Source organism: Labrus bergylta, chromosome 1 (genome assembly GCF_963930695.1).
Source record: "Labrus bergylta chromosome 1, fLabBer1.1, whole genome shotgun sequence".
NCBI lineage: Eukaryota > Metazoa > Chordata > Actinopteri > Labriformes > Labridae > Labrus > Labrus bergylta.
The window spans coordinates 22,454,934-22,481,764 of NC_089195.1; the positions used below are offsets into that span (position 1 = coordinate 22,454,934).

The window sequence follows — 26,831 nt, forward strand, 5'->3', positions numbered from 1 at the left end:
TTCATACTGTACTTAACATTTGATTCTCTTATACTTCATTATATCACTGCTAAATCTAAACATACACAAACTGTTTAATTTCTCCTGTTCAAAATGGAGAACTGAGGCTTTGGTATGGAATCACATTTCTGTCCTTGCATCTTTGTCACTGTACAGAAATGTTAAGTCTGCTGAGAAGAACTTGTGACTTTGGTCAATGTTAATAAACATGAACTTGGAATTTCCATTGAAATGAGGAAGGGGATGCAGTTAGAGAAGTAACTTACTGAATAAGACGATCAATCTTGCAGCCCAAGTTTTCAGCTGTATTTATAACTCGAACATTATAACTTGTGCTTTGGGCTGATTTTGATAGGCTGCTCGTGATTGGACTAAAGAACGAGTCATTAGTCATTGATTACTTACATTTCATTACATCTAGAGCAACACATGATACACCTTTACAGGAGTCCATCTTTACCACAACCTCTAAAATATCTCCCGAGATCCCCAGGACTAATCCAGTGTCATCCAGGTGTCCTTGTGTTCCTGTAGCTTTGCATGTTCTGTAACATAAAGCACCTGTAATGTTAACATATCTGTACGACATTGGGTCATTATTTTGTCTATCTGTGAGCAGCTTTTCCTCATTTCAGGGTTCACACTGAGACCACTGAGTCAATATCAGCTTCCCTAAGCACTCACTCCAGACTGACTCCTTTTCCTTGGGGAAATCAGCATTGGTCCTTTATTGCCCTGCTGGGGGTTCTGCGGTCAGTTTTAATCGGTACACATGACTAAATAAGGAGACGGGGGAGATATTGTAGTTCTGCTAATGATCAAACAGAGGATCATCTTTGGCGTACACGCTATTCTGTAGCCTCCATGGTTTAAACGTGTGAGGAAGTTTAAATGATGAATGTTTCCTGTTTAAAAACGTATAATTCTGAGAAGAACACAAAATGAAGAACCAGCCTCCTGTCCCGTTTAGAAACTTACATATTAAAGTAATGGTGAATTTCTTTCTGCATTATATCATTGTCGTGTTTCTTTACTGCCTTCTGCTTATTCTTCATGCAAAAATAACAGAAAGAAATTGACTTTTATTGTTGTATTGTTGCATAAATGCTATTTAATGTATTTCTTAAGCTAGTTTATTGCCCATTTAGATTCCACAGAGTGCTGAAAGAGAAATATCAGCTTTACTTTTATTATTGCATTTTAAGCAACCTTTACTTAATAACCATTTGCCATTTTATTCTTGTGTGGGTGGCAACAAGACTGGACCTTAGCTCCTTGAATTTGATATTCTCCTTAATATAAAAGCTTTTATACATCTGATCATTTTTCATTGCCAATACTATTGGCCATTAATTGTTTCTCAAGGTGTCTCCGCTTGTATACACCTCAAAATGCTGCATCTGCTTCAACCTCCATTGCCTAAATAATTGCCAATAATTGCAAATAAGGACCTCTTTTTCTTCATTTATTTTCCATGAACTGCATTCATGTCACAGAGGAGATAGCACAGGCTCTTGCTTTAATTTCTTTTTTGACCTGACCTCTTCAAACTTGAATGTTTCAGTCGCGTGGGTGGCTGTAGGATATGTTAATGCGATTCCATGCAGATGATGCTATTATTGTCCTTTGCAGAATGCCATGATCCATGGTTTCCTTATTCATCAAACCTCCCCCACACGCATTGCATCTGTCGGGCCTAAAATGAGGCTCACACTTCACCATGTCAGGGAGAAAAATCTATTCAGAGGATACCCCCCCCAGTCTTCATTTTTTTTTTTTGCCACAGAGTGGACAATCACACAATGACATGGTCCCGTTTAGTGATGCATCACTGCCCAGGAAGTATTTGTCTCTTTCAAGTTCACCACCTCATATAAAACATTTGCTCATGAAAGCTTCTTTGCTCCTAGGTTTGCTTTTTTCCATCCAATATCTGTAGATTAAGATACGCACATTTCCCCATTCTTACTAAACAGGTGTTCGAGCATAGATCTTTTGTAGCCTAACTTTTCAGATCATCAATTTAGGACTGATAATTTTTTTCGAAATTGTTTAATGTCCTGAGCAGTTTCTTGGTTACTGTATGGCCTTTAAACCTAAAAAAAAAACCTTTTCAAGTTTTAGCAGCCAAGGTTGACATAATGAGCTTTCTTTGTTTACCAACAAACAGTCCAAAACGGTACCAAAAAGGTATTCAAAAGACCGTAATAGAAGGCCAAACTTCTATTCATCATATTAGAGAAGACCTGTCATTGTCCTTGTGTATATTCCTTCCATTTCAGCTCTAAAATATTGAAGAATAATAAGAAGACTTCTATCAAATCACAATAGTCAACGTTTTCCCCCAAAATTTGAGAATGTCCTTGCTTTTAAAAGCATATTTGATTGGGTGGACATGCACTTACCAATAAAAAGATTAACTTTAGTTTGGCATTTATTCATTGAATAAAAGGTTTATTAATCAAAACAGGGGCAAATAAACTGTCAAGGAAAGTAAGGAAGTTGTGTTGCCAACATGCCCTAATCCATGCGTTACATCTTGTATCGTCACACATGCAGGATGCTAAACTTGTCTGCAGCCTGGTATAGTGAATCTCTTGAGTCAGTATGCTGAATCCTTGGCATTGATGTTATCTTTTATTTGTGCAAAGTTTAAGAAGACAGCATTTGCTTTTCCCCGCCAGCTATCTGCTGCTCTGAGATGTAATGAGTGTATTTTCGTACTTCCTCTGCCGTTCAAATATGGCAGCAAAGCAGCGGCTGGTGTCATATGGAGCAGAGTTACCTGAGAGTTTGTTATTGCTGAAAAAACAAACAGAATGTGTAAAACTGAGGGAAATATTTGTCTGACCAGTAGGGTTTTGTTTTTTTGGATAACTGGGAGGTCAGCATCAGAAGAAGGGGGGGGGGGGGGGGGGGGTCTGTTAATGCTTTACCAACCGGCAGGAGGAAAATGACAAAGGAGGCCACGGCCTATTCAAAGGCCACAGTGCAGCTCCTCTCGCATGCCAAGCATTCCAATGTGCTGTGTAAAGGTTGAGCCGGCCGAGTGCGAGGCGAGGGCCTTTCTCATGAGGGCCACCTTAAACACACACAGACAAAGATCGGCCCGCTCTGTCTGATGCACCCACACATCCAACTGTTGAAAGCAAAGGACGTGTGGATTTTTTTTTTTTTAATGGAGAGAATGTGCGACTAAAATTGCAACCATTAGCCTTTTACACCCATCTACTTTTGGAAATTGATCATGATATTTGTCATACATTAATCAACAAGATGTGTTCATTAAAACTTGGTGTTTTGTTACAGTAAAGGACTGGACTTCATTCACTTTAAGAGTAGGAGCACAATTTGAGGAAAATATGAGATTGGCAGCTATATTGGAATATTGCAATGACAATATTACCAGTGACAATTATATTAAAGCATGCATACTGTGTTAGCCATAAAGAAGAGATGCTCGGTTGTTCATGTTTAACACAGTACTGTTTGTTTGTAACATATTATTCTTAAGAATCAGAAAAAATCAGCCCAAATTGCATGAGTCATCTTCATTTTCACCTCAAGAAGAAGTTACTCTTCCACATGTCCCTCCCTTTTTCTCTTTCCTTATACATGTGCTAGCTAAAGGTGTTTCATTGGCATTGGGCTTAAGACGCATGTTGATATCAAGTGCTGTTTCACATCTGCACATTTCTTGTGTTCTCTAACATAACTCAACAATCCTCAATTGTGGCTGATATTTTTTCAACCAAAATTCCTTGCCAAGCTTTTTCTTTTCAGAAAAAAAAGCCCTACATCCCTCCCTGTGTCAGGTCACTTAGTAATTACAGGTGTAAGTTGGGAGTGTCTGGAAAGCTGCCAGTTCCTGACGCTCCATTACCTGTAAATAGCTTCCCACGACCCTTCATTGTGTCCCCTGTTTCCATGATGTAATGCTGATGTCTTGTGAGGTTGAGCGAATGTTAAAGATCTCTTTTAAAACTAACGCTGTGTTCCAGACTAACATCAACTGGATTAGATGATAAATGATTGCATGAGAAAATAAAGTTATAGCATGTTCAAAATTAAATCTAAACTCCAACAAAGTGGTCAGTTGAATGGTTTCACTTAATTTCCTAGCAGGACAGTGATGTGAAAGAGTTGGCCTGAGTTGGTTTAAAATTCTCTGTTCTCAATTTGTCCAAATTAATCAAACAAAAAGCTCTGGCTGTATTTATCCCGCATGGCTAAACAAGATAAATGTGCTTTGTGCCACAACTGTGACAGTAAGCCTTCATGTGTTTTAAGGTAAAGCTACCATCTTGGGGGTTAACATTTTTAAAAGCTGAAAAAGCAGAAGTCATCAAAAGCACATTTCTCTGTAAACTGGGCAGCTGCAATCACCCCCATTACCTGCCATACTGAAATGCAAATATTGGCCTGTTCCCTGTGTGCAAATAAGCAGGTGCAGCTGATGGACCCATTCACACACTGCTGCCTGATAGAGTAGAACGGTGGACTGTTGTCATTCATGTCATCTTTTAGCTGGGATGTTAAGCCTTGAATGAAGCACGCAGATGCAGTAATGTACTTTCAATAGAAATAAGTAAAAAATAATCTTGCAGGCTGGCCCTGCTAGGGTTATAATATTACACAGTTGGATCATTATAACAGAGACATAAACATGACAGCATGTTTGTTATCGTTGCTGAATTGAACTGATTTACATTAAAAACTAGTAAAACCTTTAAAATTATGTTTTTATAAAAAAATAAAAATGGCAGATTCTGCAGTGAAATTCAACGCAAGAATTATTTAAATAGATTATATTCTTTGCTTGATAAGTGGCTGAAAGATGAATCACTCTCCTGTACCTGCTTCTCATTTATAAAGATGCACGGCTCTCCTCTGGCTTACATAATCACTTACCAAATCATTTGGAGCCTTGGACAGATGGCCAGACTAAACAGGCAATTTAAAGCAATCTGTAGCAAAACTTGAAAATAATTCGCCTCGTTCATGACTTCTTGCAAACTCATTGATAATTCAGATAATTGACTGTTTTCTAAACGGATATATTTTTGTATGTTAAGTCTTAAATACAAATGAGTAACTCCCCCTCTGCTGCAAGTGTACACTAGCAAATGCAAATTTACTCAGTTTCTGAGCAATACTTTCAAATTACACTCAGAGAATTACTGGAATAGATGTGTGTTGTTATTTTTCCATCACTGCGTATGGGCTTTTCACGGAGGCAAATATGCGCAATACAGATGCAAAGGATTTTTTTTTTTACCAGAAAGCATGCCATACCGAGGTGACTAGAGAGTGAAGCAAATAGGATGCAAGGATGGGTGGGGTGTTTCGGTTCTGCAACAAGTGGACGTTCACCTTTTTTCATGCAAGAGGACAAACGCGTACCCCACGCGGTCTCTGCTGCTCCGCACATGTCCCTGGTCTCGCGCTCTCAGAGGATGCTCTGCGTATACGGTGCTGAACGTCAGACTGCACCATTCCTTCTGTCTCCACCGGGGAGGCTGTAATCCGATCCTTTTTGGAGGAGCCTGTGAAGAGGGAGAGGGCACTGCTCAGCGCTCTGACGCTCTCCTCCTCTCCTCCTCCTCCTCTTCTTCTTCTTCTCCTCCTCCCCTTTCTGCCGAGTGTCACCCTCTTCCTCTCTCATCTGCTCACTCCCTCTGCTCGGTGAGGCTGGTCGGCGGCGCACACGCCTCCAGGATCGTCGCATCGCATTGTTCACCCCACCGATCGGCGTGACACTACGGAACCTTTTTTTTTTTTCTTTCTTTTTTTCTTTTTTTTCCCCCTCTCTCCACCCCACTTTAATTTAATGTATTTACCTGGAGGATCTACTGCATGCACGCCAGTCCGGTGACGTGTCCGAGCATGTTCACATTAGAGACGGATTTACCTGAGAGTACGCTGCCCTCACGCCGTCAGAGCCATCTCTTCGCCGCGCGCACACATTTGGACTTCACCGATTGTCACTGAAGAGGGAGAAAAGGGGAAACACACCGGGTTACAAGGATGGGGTTCTACGGCACTTTAAAGATGATTTTCTATAAAGTGAGTATGATTCTAATCGAGATGCAAGACGCAGTCCTCATGTCGTCTTATGTCATGTTTGACTCGCTCCGTCGCCCTCATTATCTCTGACGCGCCTCTCGCGGCAGATTGTGCGGCCACTGCGGAGGGATGAACAGCGGCGTAGCAGAACCCCCCAGAGACGCCGCGTTAATTGCAGGGGCCTATATGTTGTGTTGGCGCTGCCTTACACGTTGGAAAATCACGAAACGATTTGGCTCCCCCCCCCTTCATAGTAACTTAAGATTTGTAAATAAACGCACCACATCCAGGGCTTAGGGTTGTGTTTATATTTGGGTCTCTGCTGTAGCTCTATCTGTGTATGTGGGCACTTAATTGTGCATCGCTGGATGCATATAACATGCATTTTTCTCACGCATTGAATTTCCTTTTCTGTATTCCCTCGGCGTTTGCTCGATGCTCTCTGCACCTGTGCATCAACCATGGTCCTCCCTTCCACATAATGCTCCATAATATACACCCCATATGCATGTGCACCGCTGCTATCATCCCTCCCATGTTTAACACACACTTTCACTTCGATAAATAACTGTCAATTACAAGAGCAAAATCATCCAGTTTACTCATGCAACCCTCCCCAGTTTGCAGGGTTATTATATTTCTACATCATGCAGCAGTGGTTAATCTCGCACTGACCAAAGTGACTGCCGGAGATGCATGCATGTGATCAGCCTGCTGCTGCCTGCTGGAGTCGCCTATCCCCTGACATTGTGCGCTCGCCTCGGGCTCCATCCGCAGATAATGGGTCACTGTGTCAGACTGCGTGAGGTAGAAATATCCTCAAGGATGTCGGGTCTATCATGCTGGATGGCAGCCATATAACGATGCTGCCTAAGCTGGAGATGCTGAGTACAAACAACGCAGAGAGAGGGAGAGTGAAATGTAAACAAATGTGTTAATCATTTCAAACCCTACTTGCATTTAGGTTTGTTTTTGTGCAACTGTGTGCACTTTGTTTGTGTGGGGTTGTAGGTTTTACCCAATGAATCCTTGAGATTGAGTGAAAGTGTCATTCTTAATCAATGGGCGATCGTTTATTGACTTGAGCGGTGACTCATTTGTATTCTCCATCCATTTTGAGATTTCAGGATTTTGAAGTCAAAGCCTGGAGCTTAAATATTTTCATGCCTGACAAAAACTGACACTAAGACTGATCCTTTTTTACAGACACATTTTCTGGTTTCATTTCAATTCTCGTCCTTATCAATTCTCTAACTCTTGTGTGTCTCCTGCGTCTCCTGCGGTGCTGATTGACGTGAAGTAACTCTCTCATGGCTGCTTGAGAACAGTGTTTGATTTATGAGGAAGGATCTTTTATGTGACTGATGCTGCAGGATGTAGTCTGTGTTGGAATGAATCAACACATTATGTAAGAGCGATTGCTGTCTTTAAAATATCATTAACTCTCTGTGTATCCATCTGTCGTGTTTTTGGACGGAAAGAGTGGGGGGGGGGGAAGCCAAGAGGAAGGAGGGGAGGCGAGGGGAGGGAGGACTGATTAGCAGTGATTTACAAACACTGCGTTCTCTGGTTACCTTTTCCCAGGCTAAAACACAAGACGACGCTGGTTACACGCTGTGTTTTGTTTTTCACGCCCGCATTTAGTTTGAGGTTTTTTCTTACATGTGCACACAGAGGGGCACACACTCAAAGCCAAGCCAGCGCTCCCCCCTTTTCTTCTCAAACACACACACCCAACGCATGCATACACACACACCCCGGCTCTCCTTTGCTACTGAACTGCCATTGCAGTGAGATCACCGCTTTAAGAACAAGGCAGTTCGGTTTTAAGAGCGGGATTTCTACAAGCAGGCATACCTTTATAAACCGTTCGACCAATCCAACAAGTGCAATCGATGTAGTTTCTGAAAACGGTTAATGCTTTTTGCCACTTAGATTCAATCTCCAAGTGCCTTTTCTTTACATTTCCATCATGAATCCTTGTAGATTTTTATGGCTTTTCCCATGATCCTCTCTGCAGCTTGACACAGGAGCTGACTTCTGAGGAAAAGATCACAAATCATATGTCGGACTAAAGATTGAAGTCCAGGGGGCACCTAAACCTGCAGCACATGTTGGTGTGCTAATCATGTATACATGTCTCTGTAAATGCAGGCTGATGGTTGATACTGTGGTGAATTGATTTAATAATCTCTTTTTAATGACTAGAGAATTGGCCTTGATATCCTCTCGTCATTCAGCATTTCTTGATTGTTTTCTGTTAGTTAATCATTGTTTGATATAAACTGTAGCGTGTCGTTTTCTGAAATGTGCACCTCAGGCTGCAAAGCGCTGCGAGGACAGAACACGCAAACACATACTCACACTCAACTAAATTATAGTGGTAAACAAAGGGAACATATCTCGTGGACAGACATGTAATCATGCCACTGTGACGGCAGACAGTTTGGAGTCAAACATCAACTCTGCTGTGTGTGCCTGCGCTGTGTGAGCATCCAATTCTATAGTAACAAACCAAGTGTATCTAAAAGGCATTGTTTGTCTCAAAGCAAAGGAGAAAGTGAAATTTTGGATGTGGTTTCTGGTTCAAACAAGCCAATTAAAGTTAAGTCAACAGCAGGAGATAAAAATGGAAGATCTGCAACCAATTCGGCACTGCAGGCTGTGTTTTAGCAGAACAATCAGCTGGACTCCTGCTGTAGGCTAAGACGAGCTTTACAGTACGTCCATTATATTATATTCTCCTTCTTTAGTCCCTTCATTTAGTCAAGGAGAACTTTGCTCAGAAACCACCCTTCAAACAAAAAGTGTTTACAAATCCTTTTGTAACCAAATTCAAAGTAACTTTTCATAATTTACTGAACAGAAATGAATCATCCAGATGCAAGCTTATGTTTATTTATTTGGTCTAAAAATATATACCCTTGTTAGTGCTTGTTGCATGAAACCCAGAAAGAAACAAAAGCCTTACGTGATACTGTAGGACTGTGATCGAATCCTGTTCAGCTTTCACCTAAACACGGAACATACAAAATTAATCAAGAAACAAGGCCCCACTTTCAAATTGTTTATTTGATTTTGGTTGGACACTAAATAAATGTGATGGCTTGCATGTGTGCAGCGAGGCCTTGATAGAGAGAGTGGCAGGCAGGGGATGAAGAAAATTGGCTTGCCCAGGCCGCTACACAGGCTCCTTTGTTTGCGCGGTAGGGTAGGTGGTAACAGGGACTCGGGTGTTACGTGCACACGCAGGTGATGGAGAGACAGATAAAGAACCGACTCACTCTGTTTTTTCTTTCTCGAGTATCAGTGTGAATCCAACTTCAATGCCAAAGAATGCACTGCGTACCCTCCCTGAACACTTTGTGGTTATTATGTGTGCATGAACACGCTGCGCTGCTCCTGGAGTTTTGGGTGTGAATGCATGATTGCCTCTGGATATTATAGCAGCGTCTGGTTGCCTCAGGATCAGTGTGCACTTGTCATGTGTCTCCAACATAGACAATAATCAAAACAAAGCACAGCCTTGTTTAACAAGCACCTGCTTTGTATCTGACTATCTCATAATGTTGAGCTCCTTTATCTTCAGATACCTCGCTGCTTTGTAATAGAACGTGTTCATAAATTGAATTTTCAGCCTGCCCATTAAAGTTTAATTTCCTATTTGCATAAAGCCGCTGCAAGAATGTGCTGTCGGTATTTAATATGCAGAATTTCAGACACAATGTTAACAAAGTCTGTAACTTCCAAAAGCAATTTTCTGCTTCCGCTCCTGTAAAAAAAAAAAAAAAAAAAACTTTGGTGACCCGTGTCCTTTCTTAAATTTGCTTTTCATGAGTTGGCTTCTTTTCTACTTAAAAAATAAAGTTAGTCTCAAAAGAAAGTTGGTTAGCAGTAAGGAAAAAAAAAGGATTGGTTTATACAACAGATGCCAGAACAGCCTTTCAGACAATTCTGCAGGATTTTGTGTTTTTAATTTCAGGCTCCTCCAGTGTTGGTTTCTAATTTATTTTCTTATGTCTCATTGTTTCTCTCTCAGATGAAGAGGAAGTTGGACCATGGCCCCGAGGTCCGATCTTTCCCTTCAGGAAAAAAGCCCTGCAAAGGCCCAGAGTATCCAAGGTAAAGCTGCCCACATGTCAACACAATACAGTTTAGATAGATAGATAGATAGATAGATAGATAGATAGATAGATAGATGCTTAATTAATCCTGTGCAAGAAGTAACACCGTCACAGCAGCAGCACAGTCAAGAAACTACATAGAAATCTAGATAGATATTTTAAAGGATCTATTTCTACTTATTGTACTGCTGTGCACATGCTAAAGCAACCATGGAAAAAAATATCAAGAAGGTTGAACAAAGATGCGCTGCGCCTTCAAACGGAATGATGCAACACATCATATCATATCATAGAGAGAGCCAGCAGCACTCCCAGATGTTTCTCTTGGTCTAAATATTTAATGCATGTGTTCACATGTAGCCACATTAAAATTCACACTGAACACGGCCACTTAACTGTAAATGTTGCCATGTAACAGGCTCCTTCTCAGCTTCCTCTCCCATTAAAAATAAATCAATAATGAAATGGACCCTCAGCTTTCCAATTTGCTGCCAGAGCACAGAATCCGAAGCATTGAAGGTGCCCACTGGATGGCTTCTACCGCTGCCCTTACATTACTACGGCACGTGGGCACCCTTTGAAGTCCTGTCCTGCTTGTTACATCCAGGTTCTTGCAGCAGGAGATCCTGGACTTGAGCAGATATCTGTGGGATTGTGTTGCACTTTGAAGTCTCTGGGTTTAGAATAAATCTTGAAAGTGCTTACGAGCAAATGTTTGCTGATTGTGTGGAGGATTTTGACACACTTTCTGTCTATCAAATGTGCTTCCTCTCTGATCAAACAGTAGAGTGTCAAGTTTGAAACTACAGAAGGCTGACAAGGTCATATAACACTTTATTTTGCTGAACATGTTGTATTTACTTGCAGTGCAGCTTACTTTGGGCTATCATTTTCTAGCTATAAAAGGGTTTTTTTATGATGAAAGAACATAACAGTTGCTGCTGGACCTGAGGGATATATATATATATATATATATGACTTCTCCTCTGTGTGAATAAAAGAACAACACATCTGTTCACTTGGTCATAAACTGTCTGTAACAAAAAGAAAGGGTGTTACTAAGGGAAACAAGCATAATGTACAAAGAAAACACTGATTTTATTTGAATCAGCTTAGCCCCATCCACTTGATTTCAGTGGGGATTTTATGTTAAATCAGTTCAGTGGCAGGCAAAAGTACATTTAATTTAAAGTGCAGCTTTTAATGTTTAATTTTCAGGTGACCTAAAGACCACATTTATTGTCATTTAATGTGTTCTTGGTGGTTAAAATAGCTAAAATCCCTCACGATTGACTTACTTTTGTTCTCTTTTTTTCTGTTAGATCAAGATCCCATGATCTTCTTAAAGCTGTTTGCCTGTAAAGATGATGTTCTGTTAGCAGTTTTTAAGCAATAATTATTTCCTTGTCAAATGCAGCCCGACAGGAATCGTCCCATGTCCAGCCACACCTACCACATTCGGCCACATTAGAACAGCCAACGGTCAGGGGGGGCAGAGACGGCGTATCACCTCAATCCAGCCACCCACGGGTCTCCAAGAATGGCTCCGAACATTTCAGGTGAGCGTGGCTTATTACTTCTTATTCTTCTTCTTCTTCTTCTTCTCTTCTTCTCCTCCCCCATGGGCATCTCCAAGCCCTTGAGCAAAAGCTCATCAAAAAGCAGATGTTGCTCCCAATCAATGTTCACTTCTTCTCCAAGATAATTGGGGCCTTGTTGTTCAGGCCCACCGCATTACCATAGGCACTGAAGCGTGGAATTGGAATAAGCTGTACCTGTTCGCACTTAAAGGCAAAGTCACTAAATGTCTGTAATACACTTCAGGTCTGTGGTAATAGTTGAACAGATGCTTGTCTCCTATGATACTTTAAAGTTAAATTGGATATATTTTATGCCTAGTATTATTTTTGCCACGTACTTTTAACTGTATAGAACAACCTCTTCCTAACGAATCGGAAAGCTCAGCAGTACATAGTTGCCCCGTAGTCGATAAATCACTGCAGGAGATTCAGACGTGTGCAGTTAAAGAAAGGGGCAGACATGCGCAGTAAGTGTAGTTTTATCCCAACAAGAAAGAAACGATCGGATCTAGCGTGAACATGGATATTGATCCTGACTACGAAAGGCGTAAGCCACCCCTCTCGTTCGGAATGGCATTTTTTTTCCTAATGAGCCAGATCAGATCAGCCTCTTCCAATTGGTGTGTTTACCTAAAGTTTATTTTATTCTGATCAGGCTTTTATTCCGATCATTTGTGTCCATGTAATCATAGCTAATGTCTTTAAATCCTCTCTACACCTACACAGGTGTTAGTGATTGAGGCCATGATTAGACCACTTCTCAGGAATATGTGGGGGTGGCCAAGTTTTTGACTGACAGCTCCTTTAAGCTGTTGAATTTGGAGAAACCTTTTGAGAAGGATGACCTCTTTATCATACCTGTTCATGCTTAGACATTATTACATGATAGATTATTGCAACAGCTCCACCTATTTGCAAACCTTTCCAGGTCTGATCAGCCAGAATAATTAAAAACACCTGTGTGGATGTACAGACGCTATATAGCAAAATGCTGATAGAAACATATAAGGTAGTACTGTGTTATATTTCACCCTGTTTTTATGGTTATTTATCATGTTCAATTATTGTTTGTCTAGATGCAACATGATATACCATAGCTATTTCTTTCTTGTTAGTCTTGAGCTCTAACAATTCCACACTAAGTAGAAACAGGATTTCATTTTGACATAATGAGCCTTGACAGGTCTCTGGTCTCTATGATCCATAGGATTTCATTATCTAAGAGAGACTCAGCTCATTATCTTTGAAAAGCAGGGCTAACCTGTGAACCCTCACCGTTTGTTTCACACGTTATTGTCCTTAAGCCTGCCCTAAAGCAGTCCCCCCCCCCCCCCCAACTAAACCTCAAACTTACATTCTGTACATTCCCTAGTCCAGTCCCAGCCTGCACTCCCATTATACTGTAGAGGCAAACACAACCACAAAGCAGCATGCAGCTTCTTCTGGGGGTATTTTATACTCAATAAGCACACGCAAGGACACTAATGTAACTGACAAAGTCACATTATAGTCAAGGATAAGTTAGAAATGTTGAGATACTTTATGTTACTTTTTTTTCCCTTATGCTGACAGAAGAGATCATGAATCCCACTCACGTCGCCGCTTTAAAACATAAAACCATAATCAGGAGCTGTTGGCCTATTTTAGCATCAAGAGTTGGAACAGGTTGTATGGCTCTGTCATTCAATTGTAAAGTCTGCTGATTCGCACTTCTACATTCACTCATTAACGCAAGATATCTCAGTCATTTATTGGTTAAAAACCTTTAGAGTGTCAACAACCTGTTGAGTTTGTGGAAGATAACATGTGAGACTATTTCTTGTCCGAAAAAGCCTACAGTGCATTTTTCAAAATGTCAAAAGAAAACCCCTTACAAACCAACACACAGGCACATCTGTCTCAATATATACCTTGTTTTTTCAAAATACATTAAGATAACCTATATTCATTTATATCCAAACGTTAACTATCAATGCAGAGTATATAATGATGGCATAAAATATGGAATACTTGCCTCTGCGGTGTCAGAGATCATCAGTTATCTAGTTTTTGCTTGCAGCCTCTTTTTAAAGATTGAAGAATTGAGTCTTTGTGAAATGAGGAATTATTTTTTCAGTAGATACTTGAACATTCCCCCAGATTGTCTGAGCTGCAGTATTTAATCAGCATCTTGAATGATACAGACTGAGGTGATCAAAGGAGTAGCACTTGTATATCAGAGTACCAGCCTGAGTTTCCTGCCTTTTTTCAAGTATCTGCCCTGTGACGCTAGACTGTATCTCCTGGTCTGTGTCACAGAAATTCCCCGTTGATTTTAGCCAGAAACTACACGAAAGACAGGAAAAAAAAAAATCAGTAACTTAAGCCTAGGTAGGAGGACGAGTTAGGGAAATAAATAATCAATCTCTGCAGTTTTTTCATGAAACTCTTGGAATACGTTGAGCACCTCACAATTAAAATTCAGATTAGACGCAATATAATTAGAAATTTCTTACGGCCAATAAAATGTCTCTAAAATATTCATTTTCAAGTTGGAGACTTTCACAACTGTTCCGAGAAAAAATATTAAGAACAATACAAATGCTCATCATTGAACAAGAAATATTCCAAGTGAATTTATTCATACTAAGCAAAAACAAGACTAGAAAGTTTGTCAGCAGTTTCAATAGATACGTGACATCTCAGGTTAAGAATTGTAAATTTAATGGATTATGTTCACACTAAAAGTACCAATAATCTACGTCATAAAACTGATGTAACACAGGAGTAGCTGTTGCCTGGTCCTCCCAATTGGTAGAAAGGAGGTCTCTGAAACCCGTTATTACCTCCAAACGGCACCTCTGGCTAAAGCTTTTAGCTGGCAAATTACAGGTGGTTTGCGTGTGCCAGATTTTCCATCCTGCCTCGTAGCCTGTAATCATCGTTAGATTTTGGCTCTCTACGGGGGAAAACAACTGTTGCTGCTGAGTCCAACATGCAGGAACGTTGTTTTCTGCGTCCAGCATTAAACAACTGACTGTTCAGGAAGAAGAAATAACTCCTCTGAGTTGTAATGCTGTTAATGGGGTCTGGTTCCTCATGCTCAAATTTTTCCACTGATGTGCTGGCTGCTAGAAATAGGCAGGTGCCTCAAGCTACTCTGTATTGCTGAGGAGGTCACGTAGGGAACATTAAAGTGTTTCAGACACACTGCACAAGGCGGTATGTTTCCAAGTCTCTCCACTCCAAGTCAAATAAGAGATTATACACGCTCAGCACACCAAGGCGTCTAGTTTGACACTAATAAATTGGCACAATCAGCCTGGACAACCTCTTATGTATGTATTTCATTTCATCCAGATGTGGAGGTGGAATGAATATTCTGCCGACAGTGTTCATCTAGTGCATTACTACCTGTAATACCCAACATGGAAAAAAGGAACCTGTGGAAAGGACAGTACAGAGATAATACAGAAAAAACACGCAGCAATAAAAGCCAGAAGGATGTACTCATTCATGAGCTAGAGGCTCTTTACTGTTGTGCTAAATCTGTTACAGATTAAACCGCTCAAGCAGAAAGGTGTTTGTCATGATTTTGTATACCCCCGAAAACTGTAGTGTCACTTAACACAGCTAGATATTTCTTCCTAGATCACATACAAACCTCTTGATTATCTGTGATAAAGTATAGATTGGTATTTTTAGTTAGCGGCATGTTTTTCCCCATTCTTCTAACCACTTGTGCAGAACCACCAAACCCTTCTACTTGACTGGTTAACCTACACATTTTGATAACATGTACTCGAGTTTGTTGCAGATGACTTTAATGACTAATAAAGATGAGTTTTTAAACTAGTATTTATTCATCTGTGTGTTCCAGAGCTGGACTGGGCCTGAGAAGCTGCTGGCGCTGGATGAGTTGATTGACAGCTGTGAGCCCACACAAGTCAAGCATATGATGCAGGTGATCGAGCCGCAGTTTCAGCGAGACTTCATCTCCCTGCTGCCCAAAGAGGTGAGTCCCTGAATCTCTCTCTCTCTCTCTCTCTCTCTCTCTCTCTCCCCCCCACACACACATTTTGTTCTGTTATCACTTCACAACGACATCTCTGGTACTTGTTCTTCTTCTCACCTGGAATCCCATTGGGAAATCCCTGTGAACATGAACGGGCTTCCTCTGTAGCGTTAATCCTCTCACAGTCTTCTTTCACATCTTTTTGAGGAATCTGTAGTGAGTGTCTTGTTTTTGCTCTACTACATACCTGACAATACAAACAAACTGAAGTGTCAGACTGATGATAAGATTACATAGAGGATCCTTACAAAACAGCCTCAATCCAGCTTATCTGATGTAGCTGATCAAATACTTTACACCTTGTGTCTGGCTAGCAGGTGTTTGGATAAAAGTGGGAATGAAGGCTGCAGTAAAGAGCAATAGGATGTAAGACTTCAAGGTTTCAGAACTTCTTGATTCAAAACCAAATATTCAAAAGCATCATATGTTTTCAGGACATCAGCCCTCCTCCTTTAAAAAAGAAAAATCCTGTTCCCTCCGACTTCTTTTCATAATCCTGCCTCTCCTCTCTACCAGAGCTGCTGGATTTATATTGGGAGGGGCTGTCAAGTCATTTAAACAGGACAATCCCTGTGGCGCAGTGAAGATACAGTTGAAATTGAAAGTATGAAGTGAATCTGCAGAAGAGACTTTGCGTCAAGCTTAAAAAGCAATCACAGACTCGAGATCCATTCATAAAGCTTTTAGAAATATCGTCTGGTAATGACTTCTGGCTCAGACAGGCTTTCAGGTGATTGAGGCAAGTCAAGGTTTGTGGGTCCCGTCTGGGGCAAGCGGCTCGAAAGAACCTTAAAACCAAAATTGTACGAAAACTTCCCTCCACCATATTCTCAGTACTTACATTGTCAAAGAAGATTTGAGTTCTATTAAGTTGGATATATTAAACAAGGGGAAATCTCCATGGAGCTCAGGAACTACATAAGTGTTTGAAGAACTTAAGATCTAGCGACTGCTTTCACTAGAATAGACATAGATCAAACTAATAGTCAGAATGTTCCTGTTTAAAAATCAATAAAACAACTTAATTCACTTGTTGATTAACAAAAAAAGGAATCTAGTCTTTAATTGCAGCTTAGATTAGACAAGAAGCAAGGTTTCTTTTTCACTCTGCGATCACAAAATCCTTTTTTTGGTAATGTAGAATGTTTCCAGATTGATCAAAGAAAGTTTTGACATCAAAAACATCATAAATTATCATTAAAAAAAATAATTCAACGTGCAATCAATCAATTCATCTCAGTTTTGTCTGCTCAAATTGAATTGTCATATGAGTATTCCCTTTTGCCTCAGAACAAGGACGTGACAGATTGACAGAAGCGGCTAGCCTGAGAAATGTAAAGCAGCAACAACCGTAGCTGTTTTAGTCTGTTAAAATTAAGCACTTCTGCACCAACTCAAGCGCATCATTGTTGCATTGGGAGAAGAAAGGCTCTCCATTTCTTGAGCTTCTTGCTGTGGAAAGCCGTTTCATCAGCATGGTCACCACAGCAACCCATAATAAAGGTTGGCAATGTCCAATCATAAAAACCCAACATATAATCACTTGCGAACAACAGTTTAGACAGTCAATGTTAAGAGATTTGTTTTGAGACACAAATCTGATTTGCATTAATTCTAGACATACTGTATCTTGAGAGCAAAAGGAAAACTGGCCGACACCAGTCCAAAATGTCCCCTGCTAGGTATTTGAGTGACCCTGTTGGTTTCCATTTGACTCCATGTTAATGGCTGTGACCCCACTCCTGAATATGTCCCAGTGTGCTGTGGGTCATTATCATCTCTGATCATGAAAAAAACAATACATGAACAGCAGGTGTCACGTCATCCTGCATAATGAACCCATTGAAGTGTTTTTTTTTGAATGACAGAGTAATCACTTGACCTGATTATATCATTGTTTCACAGCTCAGCAGACACTTTGCGTTTTTAGAGCTTTGTATTTGAATATGTTTAGGGGGGAAAAAAACGGCAAACTATTGTGTTTTTTCTCCCTGTAATTCAGAGGACCCGGCTCTATGTTTTTTTTATTATTCAGGCTTTGGATTAACAAACGACAGGCCTGGTATTATGACCCTCTATGAGAGGCTCCTATTGTTTATTTTTCATGACGCTTCAATAAAAGTGTTGATTCTGGTAATGGCGTTGTCTACCTTTGTCAGTTAGATCCACTCTGTTAATATTGCGCATATAATTTGTTCACCAATTTTGTTTTCTCAACTGCTTCTTTTCATTGTTGTTATTTAGTTAACTTAAAGTCCTCTCCCATAACTTGCTTGTTCTGTTTTGTACACCTGCTGCAGGGAATAATGGCTCTTTTTTTTACGTCTCCTTTTGCGTTTACACCTCTCACATTCCTTGTCTCCTTCTGTCAACAGCTGGCTTTGTATGTGCTGTCATTCCTGGAACCGAAGGACCTCCTCCAAGCAGCGCAGACGTGTCGCTACTGGCGCATCCTGGCAGAAGACAACTTGCTGTGGAGGGAGAAATGCAGGGAAGAAGGTGAGTGTGAAGTCTTTGCAACAGAAGCAGACAGAGAGACACAATGCTAGAGAAATCCCAGTGGGAGCAGTGTGGAGCTAAACGCTGGGTTTAAAGATGTGCTGTTATCCGTTTGTTTTTTTAAATAGACTTTTCAAGGGGAAAAATGTGCCTGTTAGTCCAATCTGTCCTTGTCTCCCTCCGAACAGGCATCGATGAGCCTCTGCCCCTCAAGAAGAGGAAAATCGTCAAGCCTGGCTTCACTCACAGCCCATGGAAGAGTGCCTACATCAGGCAGCACAGAATAGATACTAACTGGAGGAGAGGGGACCTCAAATCACCCAAGGTAGATCAAACTTCAAATTCCCCTCATCGCTGGTTTTGACCTTTTTGGCCTGAGGTTCCCCCGCAAGCTCTGTCAGCCAAATTCATGTTCTCCCTTGTTAATTCACATCTTTCATGTTCTAAATGCTGAACTCTACTGGTTCTGTAGAAGTGGATACTGTTTAGATCCATTATTCATACAATGGAAGAACTGTCATTCAAAGCTTTAAGATTCAGCCCATATCTTAAGTTCTAACAATCTCACCTGTTTATACATTAGTTTAAGGAAACTATCTTAACTGTTTAACCATTACATGTAGCTTACCATCTCAACCATTTATCCATTTCTTTTAACTATTGAAATGGTTTATCTAGTGGCCTGCTTGAACTTGCCACTTAAATTACTTTTAACTGTTAATGAGTAACAGTAACCTCAGGTGAGACTGTGGCTCAGTGGTAATCGGACATCTTTCAACTGGAAGTTTGAGGGTTCTATCTCCAGCATCTGCAGGCACATGTTGAAGTGTCCTTGGGCGTTTAGTCATTAGAAGCTACCTGTGGACCTGTGTACCTCTGGGCTTGCTTGCTTACTTATTAGTTGAGCTAACCCCACAATCTCTCTCTGTACCTCCTGGCAACTGCTAAAATCCCTAACAACCAATACCCCTGTTTAAGAATTGCTGCCCTACAGGCTGGAAGGTCTGATGGATTTGCTATCAAACAGCCTTGAGTCCAAAAACAATACAGTTCAATCAGCACTTCACAGTGATACTTTGATACTTATTATGCAAATGTGCAGTGCTTTTGAACCAAATTTATAGTAAAAACCTTCAGCGTTTTTATTTTTGGTTTACATATTCAGCCGCCAGAGGATTTTCAAACAATTTTTTTTCTTTAACAAATTTTTTAGCATACAATGTAGGTTCTTTTTGGATAATTTTTAGACATCTATTACTTCATCCAAGGCATAGAATCAGACTGCACATATACATTTCGGTAAGATAAAGCTCCTACCTTTTATTTTGGCCACTATGCAGTGTCACTCCAGCCCCAGATGCCGCAGGTGTCCGGTCATTCTAGTGTGCGTCCGGTCATTCTAGTGTGCTCGCAGCGCCATTATGTAGAAGAGTAAATGCTCTTGAACAATCAGAATCTGTTTATTTCTCACGGAGCAGTTCTTTTATAGCTTCCCAATCATCCTTTTTATGGGCAATTATCACACTGGGCAATTACAACATGTGTGCTATATAAAGACCATTTCCTAGAAGTTTCTTGGCCGGACAACTGGTCTTTTATCAGGATCAGGATGGGTGGTGTATGTGCGTACGTGTATCAGAACATGTCCTTAAGACTTGGCCAAATTCAGAGGTTCCTGTTGCTGTCCAGATTGTGTGTTTATGTTATGATTCAACCTTTCAAACTACAACAACCTGAGGTGTGGTATTGATGAAAAAGTTTGTGCTCTGCAGGTATCCTGTGAATTGCTAACTGCTCTGCAGAACAGCACCGTTTTGCTCTCTTTCAATCTAAATACACAATGTGCCTTTTTCCTGTTCGGAAGTTTCCATGAAACATGACCAGCATGCTGGAGCTGATCCTTAATGGGTCTTGTGTGCTTTTGAAACAGCCTCAGGTCGTGTTAGGCTGCCACTGATGTAAATTTGGTGACTGAGCTCTTCCTACTCTTTGCATATAGAGTGCGCCCTGTCGTTTGCTGAGCTAGCAGTCCTGCGACTCAATATTAACCATCAAAGGACCCCCCCCCCCCCACTCCCACTCTCACATAAACAGAGCATGAAACTCTCCTATGTACACCTGCAGCACTTGATGACATTATCCATTTATCTGATGTTTAAAGCACTAGAGATATGTCACTGTCTGCACTGACTGCATCTGTTTCTCTGACCCCTTCCCAAGGTGCTGAAAGGTCACGACGACCACGTGATCACCTGCCTCCAGTTCTGTGGGAACCGCATCGTCAGCGGCTCTGACGACAACACGCTGAAAGTCTGGTCAGCCATCACAGGAAAGGTGGGATTATCTCCTTTTTTTCTATATCCTGTTTGCTCATTAAGTCTGAATAGCTTCCTCTTCTCCCGCAGACGGTAATGGACTGCAGGCCGGCAGTTCATCTTAGATCAGCTTCATTCATTTTTCAGACTTGATGGGAAGTGAAGGAGCCAGTAAATTATTGCTTAACGGTTGTAAGGCTCCCTGTCATCTTGCATAGCGTGTTGCACAATTATCTCTCTGCGAATAACACATCAGCCTTCACATCTGACAGCTCACTATATCTGTACAGCTCCCTCTAACCTGATAGGTAGTAATTGTCACCTAAAAAACATCCTCTCACGACCATATCAGTCCACTCTCTCCTCTTACATTTAGCCATTTGACAGACTTGTTACACAACACATTTCCTCAAGCGCTGTTAGTATTCATTGCTGGAGCCGATGCAGCCACACAGGCCTTTTGCTGCAGCTTTATGCTGTGTATTAGAAAGAAAGGCAGCGGTTGTACTGTGGTGTTGGAGAGAGCTTCACAGATTGTTGCAAAATCGCAGCGCTTTCATGTCTCAGTGTTGGACTCCATTTTCAAAGGAGCTTTTCACACACTAAAATCCCCCTCTAAACTGTTGCTGCCTCTTTCTCTTCCACTCTTTTTTTTCTTTCATTCTTACCTGGCACATTGTAGAGTTCAGGTTGTGCTGGGGACTTGCTCTTTCATTTCACGGAAATAAAACGCATTCAAAGAAAAAAAAAAAAAAAAAACCCCGCAGAGGAATTGATATTCTGCATGATCACAGCACAGTAGGTTTCTCTTTCTGTTTCACATAAAAGAACAGAGAGCTTCTCTCTGCTGTAAAAACCAACAAATAGTAAAGTCTGCACTCAGCCAGCTAGTGATTACTGGCATATCAGTCACAGCATTTGGTGATCAGAACAGTTGTCCCCCAAGGTCATCTGATAGCCATGGAGCACAATCCATCTCTCCTTCACCCAAAGAGGGATATATAGATGCCAGGTTGGTGAATTACAGCTACAGTATCTCCGTGTTTGCGGTGGAAGTCTGCGATGAGTCACATCACCAGCAGGCACGACGGCTTTCCGTGAAACCACCCTGCTTTCAGACACACAGCACATTGTTTGGGGTCTCTACAACGTTAATCCGACTCAGATTTGTTTGTTTACATTACTCATGAAGTCGAGATGAGCCTAAATCCGTTTCAGTTGGAGGTGCTGCATTCAGAGCACATCTCTCCTTCTGTGGATTTCACCTCTCTGTTCCCTGAGCTCTCTTCCCCAGAGAGAGAATCCCTCACTTGAGGGGAATGGCCAATTAAGCACAGTCGACCATTTTATATGAAGTGGCTGTCGATGCCAGGGAAACGGTAAAGTAACAATACAATAGGATTACCTACACCTTCATTTGTTTTTTCTCTTTGTGTTCAACAGTTTTCAAAGTCTTTGTCAGCTTGTTGGAGGACTGTGTTTCTACTTTTTCCTTGCTATATTTTGAGGACAGTGAAGTGGCTGTCGAGGATCTGGAGGTTTTAAACCATTTCAGATATCTTTCCGACGACCGCCTTTTGCTGATCCTAATTCTCTTCAAGATACCTATTAGGTGTTAAAAAAAATATCCATTCAGTGACATATTTTCTTCCGGATTCTTTTTGATAAAATTATCAAATCGCTGATGCCAAATAGCCATGTTTTATTTTGAATTTAAAAAGTAAAGCCCAATTTGCCTCACAGCTTCACTAATTCATGACCAAAGAAGAGCAGCGGAATTTCATATTCTTTGGTCAATGAGATAGTTCATTATATGATTGTCGATCATTCATCTATAAATGTATCATATTATTTTTGTTCCAGGCCACATACATCATATCCCATCATATCATATAGTATTGTATCGTATGCGATTCCCACCCCTAATGCCCGACTTCTCTTGTCCTTCATATCGCTAATACCAGAGATGGCAGGGAAATACTTAGTCCATAACCTTCCTTTCTGAAATGATTTGTTTGACCTTCGGGTGCCTTTTTATATTTCAAATAAATCCTTCATAGTAATCTCAGGGTTCTTTTCCAAAGCTTAACTGTTAACATCAAACTTCAGTCTTACTCAGAGTGGGATCAGTGAGAGATAACAGCACAATGATCAACAGAGATGAAGAAGTCTGATGTTAGCCTTTAAATGGTCGCCTTTTGGAGCCTTATGCCATTAGACTGATGATGTGGCTTTTGATTCATCACTTACATACTCTGATAGGAGACTGTGTTTGACTTTGGATTGTTTTTCATTTATCAGGAAATCCTTGTAATGAGCATGGTGGACTATTAAAGATTATAAGGGTTTATGTTCTCGTGCTATCAGAGCTCAGCAGCTACATCTGTCCTTTCTCTTCAGAGGAGACATTAGAGATGCAGCTGCTCCAGCCGCGTACCTTAGGTAGAGAATTTTAAATTCCAAGTATGGAAAAAGGAATTGGTCACAGTGTAGAGAAGTTGTGCCAGAGGTGGAGCTGTATTAACGCTTTTTCCTTGGCCACTTGTGCTGCATTCACTCACAATCTCTGCGCTAACTTTCCAAAGATTCCCTTGTGATGTCGTAGTAGGGGAGCGAGTCAAACGGTGTAACATAAGCGTCTCAAAAATGTTCTTGTGTATTCTTCTCCCACAGTATTCCCAACACGTCTCTGAATAGTGCATCAGTCATGATGTTGACACGATTTTAGCAGATGCTTCCATCAATAGTTTAAGGAAAGACTTTTTTTTTTTCTGCTCAAGTTTTCTTTGTGAATCATTAATTCTTTCAACTCAGTGGGCATTTTAAGCACATAAATAAAAATGTCTCATTGATCTAAAATACACAATGAAAAGAAGTCAAGCTGTGAGGAGAATTTCAAACAGCTTGTTTTCCTGCTTAGATGTTACTAGAAGGCTCTGTCTTCACTTGATAACCTTGTCTTTGCCTGTCCTCCAGCTGTAGTGAAAGCTGTCAATCTCACACACACACACACACCTACCCCTACCCCTACCCCTACCCACATCCAGCCGCACACATCTCAAAGCTTCAAAGGTGGCTGCCTGGTGCTTAACAGAGCCGTGTGTCCTTGGTGCTTCTGTCAGCAGCAGTCTCAGCTGTCAGGCTGATCTAAGATGGCAGACCTGTGGACTGCCGTCGTATCCAGGGAGAGGTGTCCTCCAACAGATGCTTCACCTGCATTGATTCCCGGATCACCTGCTCCCCCTTTAAAACAAACAGAGAGTTGAGACCTGACCTTAACACCAATTTAGTTCAGTAATTAGAAAAGCAGAAATTACAACTTAAATGTTGAAGCTAGGGCCAAAACGAATACTCAGTATGAATTTGTCTGTCTACTAATCTCTTCAACGATTAAAGAGTTGGTCTAAAATAATGAAAATTGAAGGAATGTCCTTCCCAGTATCTCAAAGTCCAAGCGGATGTGTTCAAATGTCACGTTTGTCTTTGGAAAACCCAAAGACATTCAGTTTGATATGATATCAAGAGAGACAATGCAGGACATTTGCAAAAAAGATGTGAGACTCTTTAAGCAAGCTTTGTGTAGGCTCAGTTATGGCCTGGGTGATCTTTGATCAGGCAGTGTGAGTCTACTATAATGTGATGCTTGAACTCTGCTGGTATACTTTAACCTTTGTAACATGTTTGCCGCCGACAGCTTTGCCTTGCAGACCTTTATTTTCTGATACTTCCTGCCAAGGCCAAGTAGGAGGCTAAAAATAGAATAGGGGTATAAAATCAGTTTTCCTTGGTCTGAAGCTCAGAGGCTGCTGTTGTGGATACTTCCCCACTGTTTGTTTAAACGGATAGAAAAACTCATAATACAGATTTAAATATTTTTGTGTAAACCCTAATGTTTAAAAAAGGGAAAAAAAAGGTCCTCCACAGGTTCATTAAAAGAAGGCAAATCTTTCATTCTCAGAGACAGACTCATTTAATGTTTGTTTTGCTGACAGATAAAGATGCCTAAGCCCTTCAATTCAGGTATTCTGTCCTCCCACACAGTGTTTGAGTAGGCTCTAATCACCCTCCATCATTCTGGTTCTTGGATCCTCAAACACAGCTTTGATTCAACAGAAAAATCTTGCATCATTTAGAGTTTGATTACAGCAAACTGTCGTATTTCAATTAAACAGAAAATAAGCTCTTTTCACCACTAATTTAAATAGAGACAAGCTGCAGCATCATCCTCCTCTTTCACTCTGCTGCAATAAAAACCTCTCTCGCCCTGCACGGCAATCACAGCTTATCAGCTTCAGACAGCGGGGTCACATGTTGTACAATCCAGCAACACGCTCCACTCTGAACCCGACATCACCACAGACCCCTTCTTCTTCTTTACCCACCCTCCCCCCAAAATGATTTAATTTAATACATTTAGGATAATTAAATCGAGGGACAAATGAGACAAACTGGAAACACAAATTGAATTGATCAGAAAGATTTACATAACTACTGTAATCAATAGCTAATCTACCGTCCCTAATGAGGATGAATGGGTGCACTTTTGTACTAAAGACAGTTGTCAACCCTCTGCAGGAGGAATGAATTTCTTGCTTTCCTGACAGATAAGTAAAAGCAATTATAGAAGCTCAGAGAGATTCTGTCCCACTACAGCAGCCGGTAAAGAATGACTGAGCTCAAGTTTCCTCTTAAAGGTCGCAGGAATTTCATTTTCCTCGTCCTCCATCCCCCTAAAGGCAAAATGGAGTTGGTATGGTAGAAAGTTGCAAATGTGATTCTAAGAGACCTATAACTCATCATCCTGAATGTCTTCATCTTTGAATGTCATTTCTAACAACCAGAGTTTCAACAGCGGTGAGGATTAAACTGACCAAGGCTCTTCTTCTCTTGTTTTTTTTGTATTTTTCAGTGTTTGCGCACATTGGTGGGCCACACAGGGGGCGTGTGGTCATCGCAGATGAGAGACAACATTATTATCAGCGGCTCCACTGATCGCACACTCAAGGTCTGGAACGCAGAGACAGGAGAATGTATCCACACCCTCTATGGGCATACCTCAACAGTGCGCTGCATGCACCTACATGAGAAAAGGTACGGAGCGATCTTATTGTTAAACCTTACTGAGCCTGAACAACAAAACACTATTGTGGCATATTTTGGCACTGTTATGATTATGATATCATGCACAGTCAGCGAATGAATGTCAGTTGAAAGAATTAGTCTTTAATGGACAAGTTGATTGAGATATAAATCATTTTATTGCCTAGCTTTTGAAGTGATTGAGGATACTTCTCTTTGCCTTTTGGTTTCCAAAACAAATAATTAAAATAATTTTAGTTGTTTAGTTAGTTTCTGAAGTAAATGTAACTAAAAGTTTTACAAATTCTAAGTTCCACCGTTTAAACCTGAAGGTAATTTGTGATATGTAATTAGCTTTCTTGCTGATATTAAGATGAAAAGATTTATACCCCTCTACTTTCTTGTTTCATATGAAGACATGCCAGCAGCTGTTAGCTTAGCATAAAGAACAGAAATAATGGTTACAATCTAACCTGGCTCTGACTAGATAATCAAATCTGCCAACCAACATCTCATAAACTCAACATGTAACGGGTCCAAATTCCATGTGTGGACATTCTCTTGTAAATCCCCATATAAAGAAGCATTTGTCCAAACAGACTGAATTGTCCCTTTAAAGTCCCACATGTCCTGTTATGATCAGAATCATAACGCCCGAGTGAACAGTGATGTCACCGAGCCAAAAGAGCATCTCTGCTACACTCTCAGAGAACAGTATCTGTCTGAGAGTGAGCATGTGCTCTCATAGTGATTAAACATACGCTGAGAGCTGTCTTGAAGTGAACCGCTGCTCACTCATTCACTCACTGTTACACTCCGGAGACTCAGAGTGCCCTTTTCGCCTCAGGGCCCACCAAGGTTTTTGTAAAACATTTGATTACTCACTCAGTGGAGATGCTGTGAGCTGCAGGCGGAGAGTGAACATGTTGGTGATTTTCATCTATGTGGCGCTGTGGGGTATTTTCTAAATACAGAGTACGCACTGTGTGAGTACTTCAAGCTAACTGATCATTTTATAATCTGGTGGTGTGTCTCAGCTTTTATTGAAGTCTTGAGAATAGGGTTGAAACTAATAAAGAAATGTCAATTGCTGATTTTCTACAGCAGTGTACGT

General features: G+C 40.8%; 1 protein-coding gene across 4 annotated transcripts in view; it reads left to right on the forward strand.

Moving 5' to 3' along the window:
- fbxw7 (F-box and WD repeat domain containing 7) overlaps nt 1-26,831 on the forward strand; it is a 119,816-nt gene that overhangs the window by 85,456 nt on the left and 7,529 nt on the right. For all 4 annotated transcript variants that reach the window (XM_065956863.1, XM_065956867.1, XM_065956871.1 and 1 more), the window contains 7 exons: nt 10,106-10,188; nt 11,608-11,749; nt 15,630-15,764; nt 18,200-18,323; nt 18,512-18,648; nt 20,544-20,657; nt 25,548-25,729. In XM_065956863.1, the coding sequence (XP_065812935.1) occupies nt 10,106-10,188; nt 11,608-11,749; nt 15,630-15,764; nt 18,200-18,323; nt 18,512-18,648; nt 20,544-20,657; nt 25,548-25,729 (917 nt within the window). The remainder of the gene's footprint in view (nt 1-10,105; nt 10,189-11,607; nt 11,750-15,629; nt 15,765-18,199; nt 18,324-18,511; nt 18,649-20,543; nt 20,658-25,547; nt 25,730-26,831) is intronic.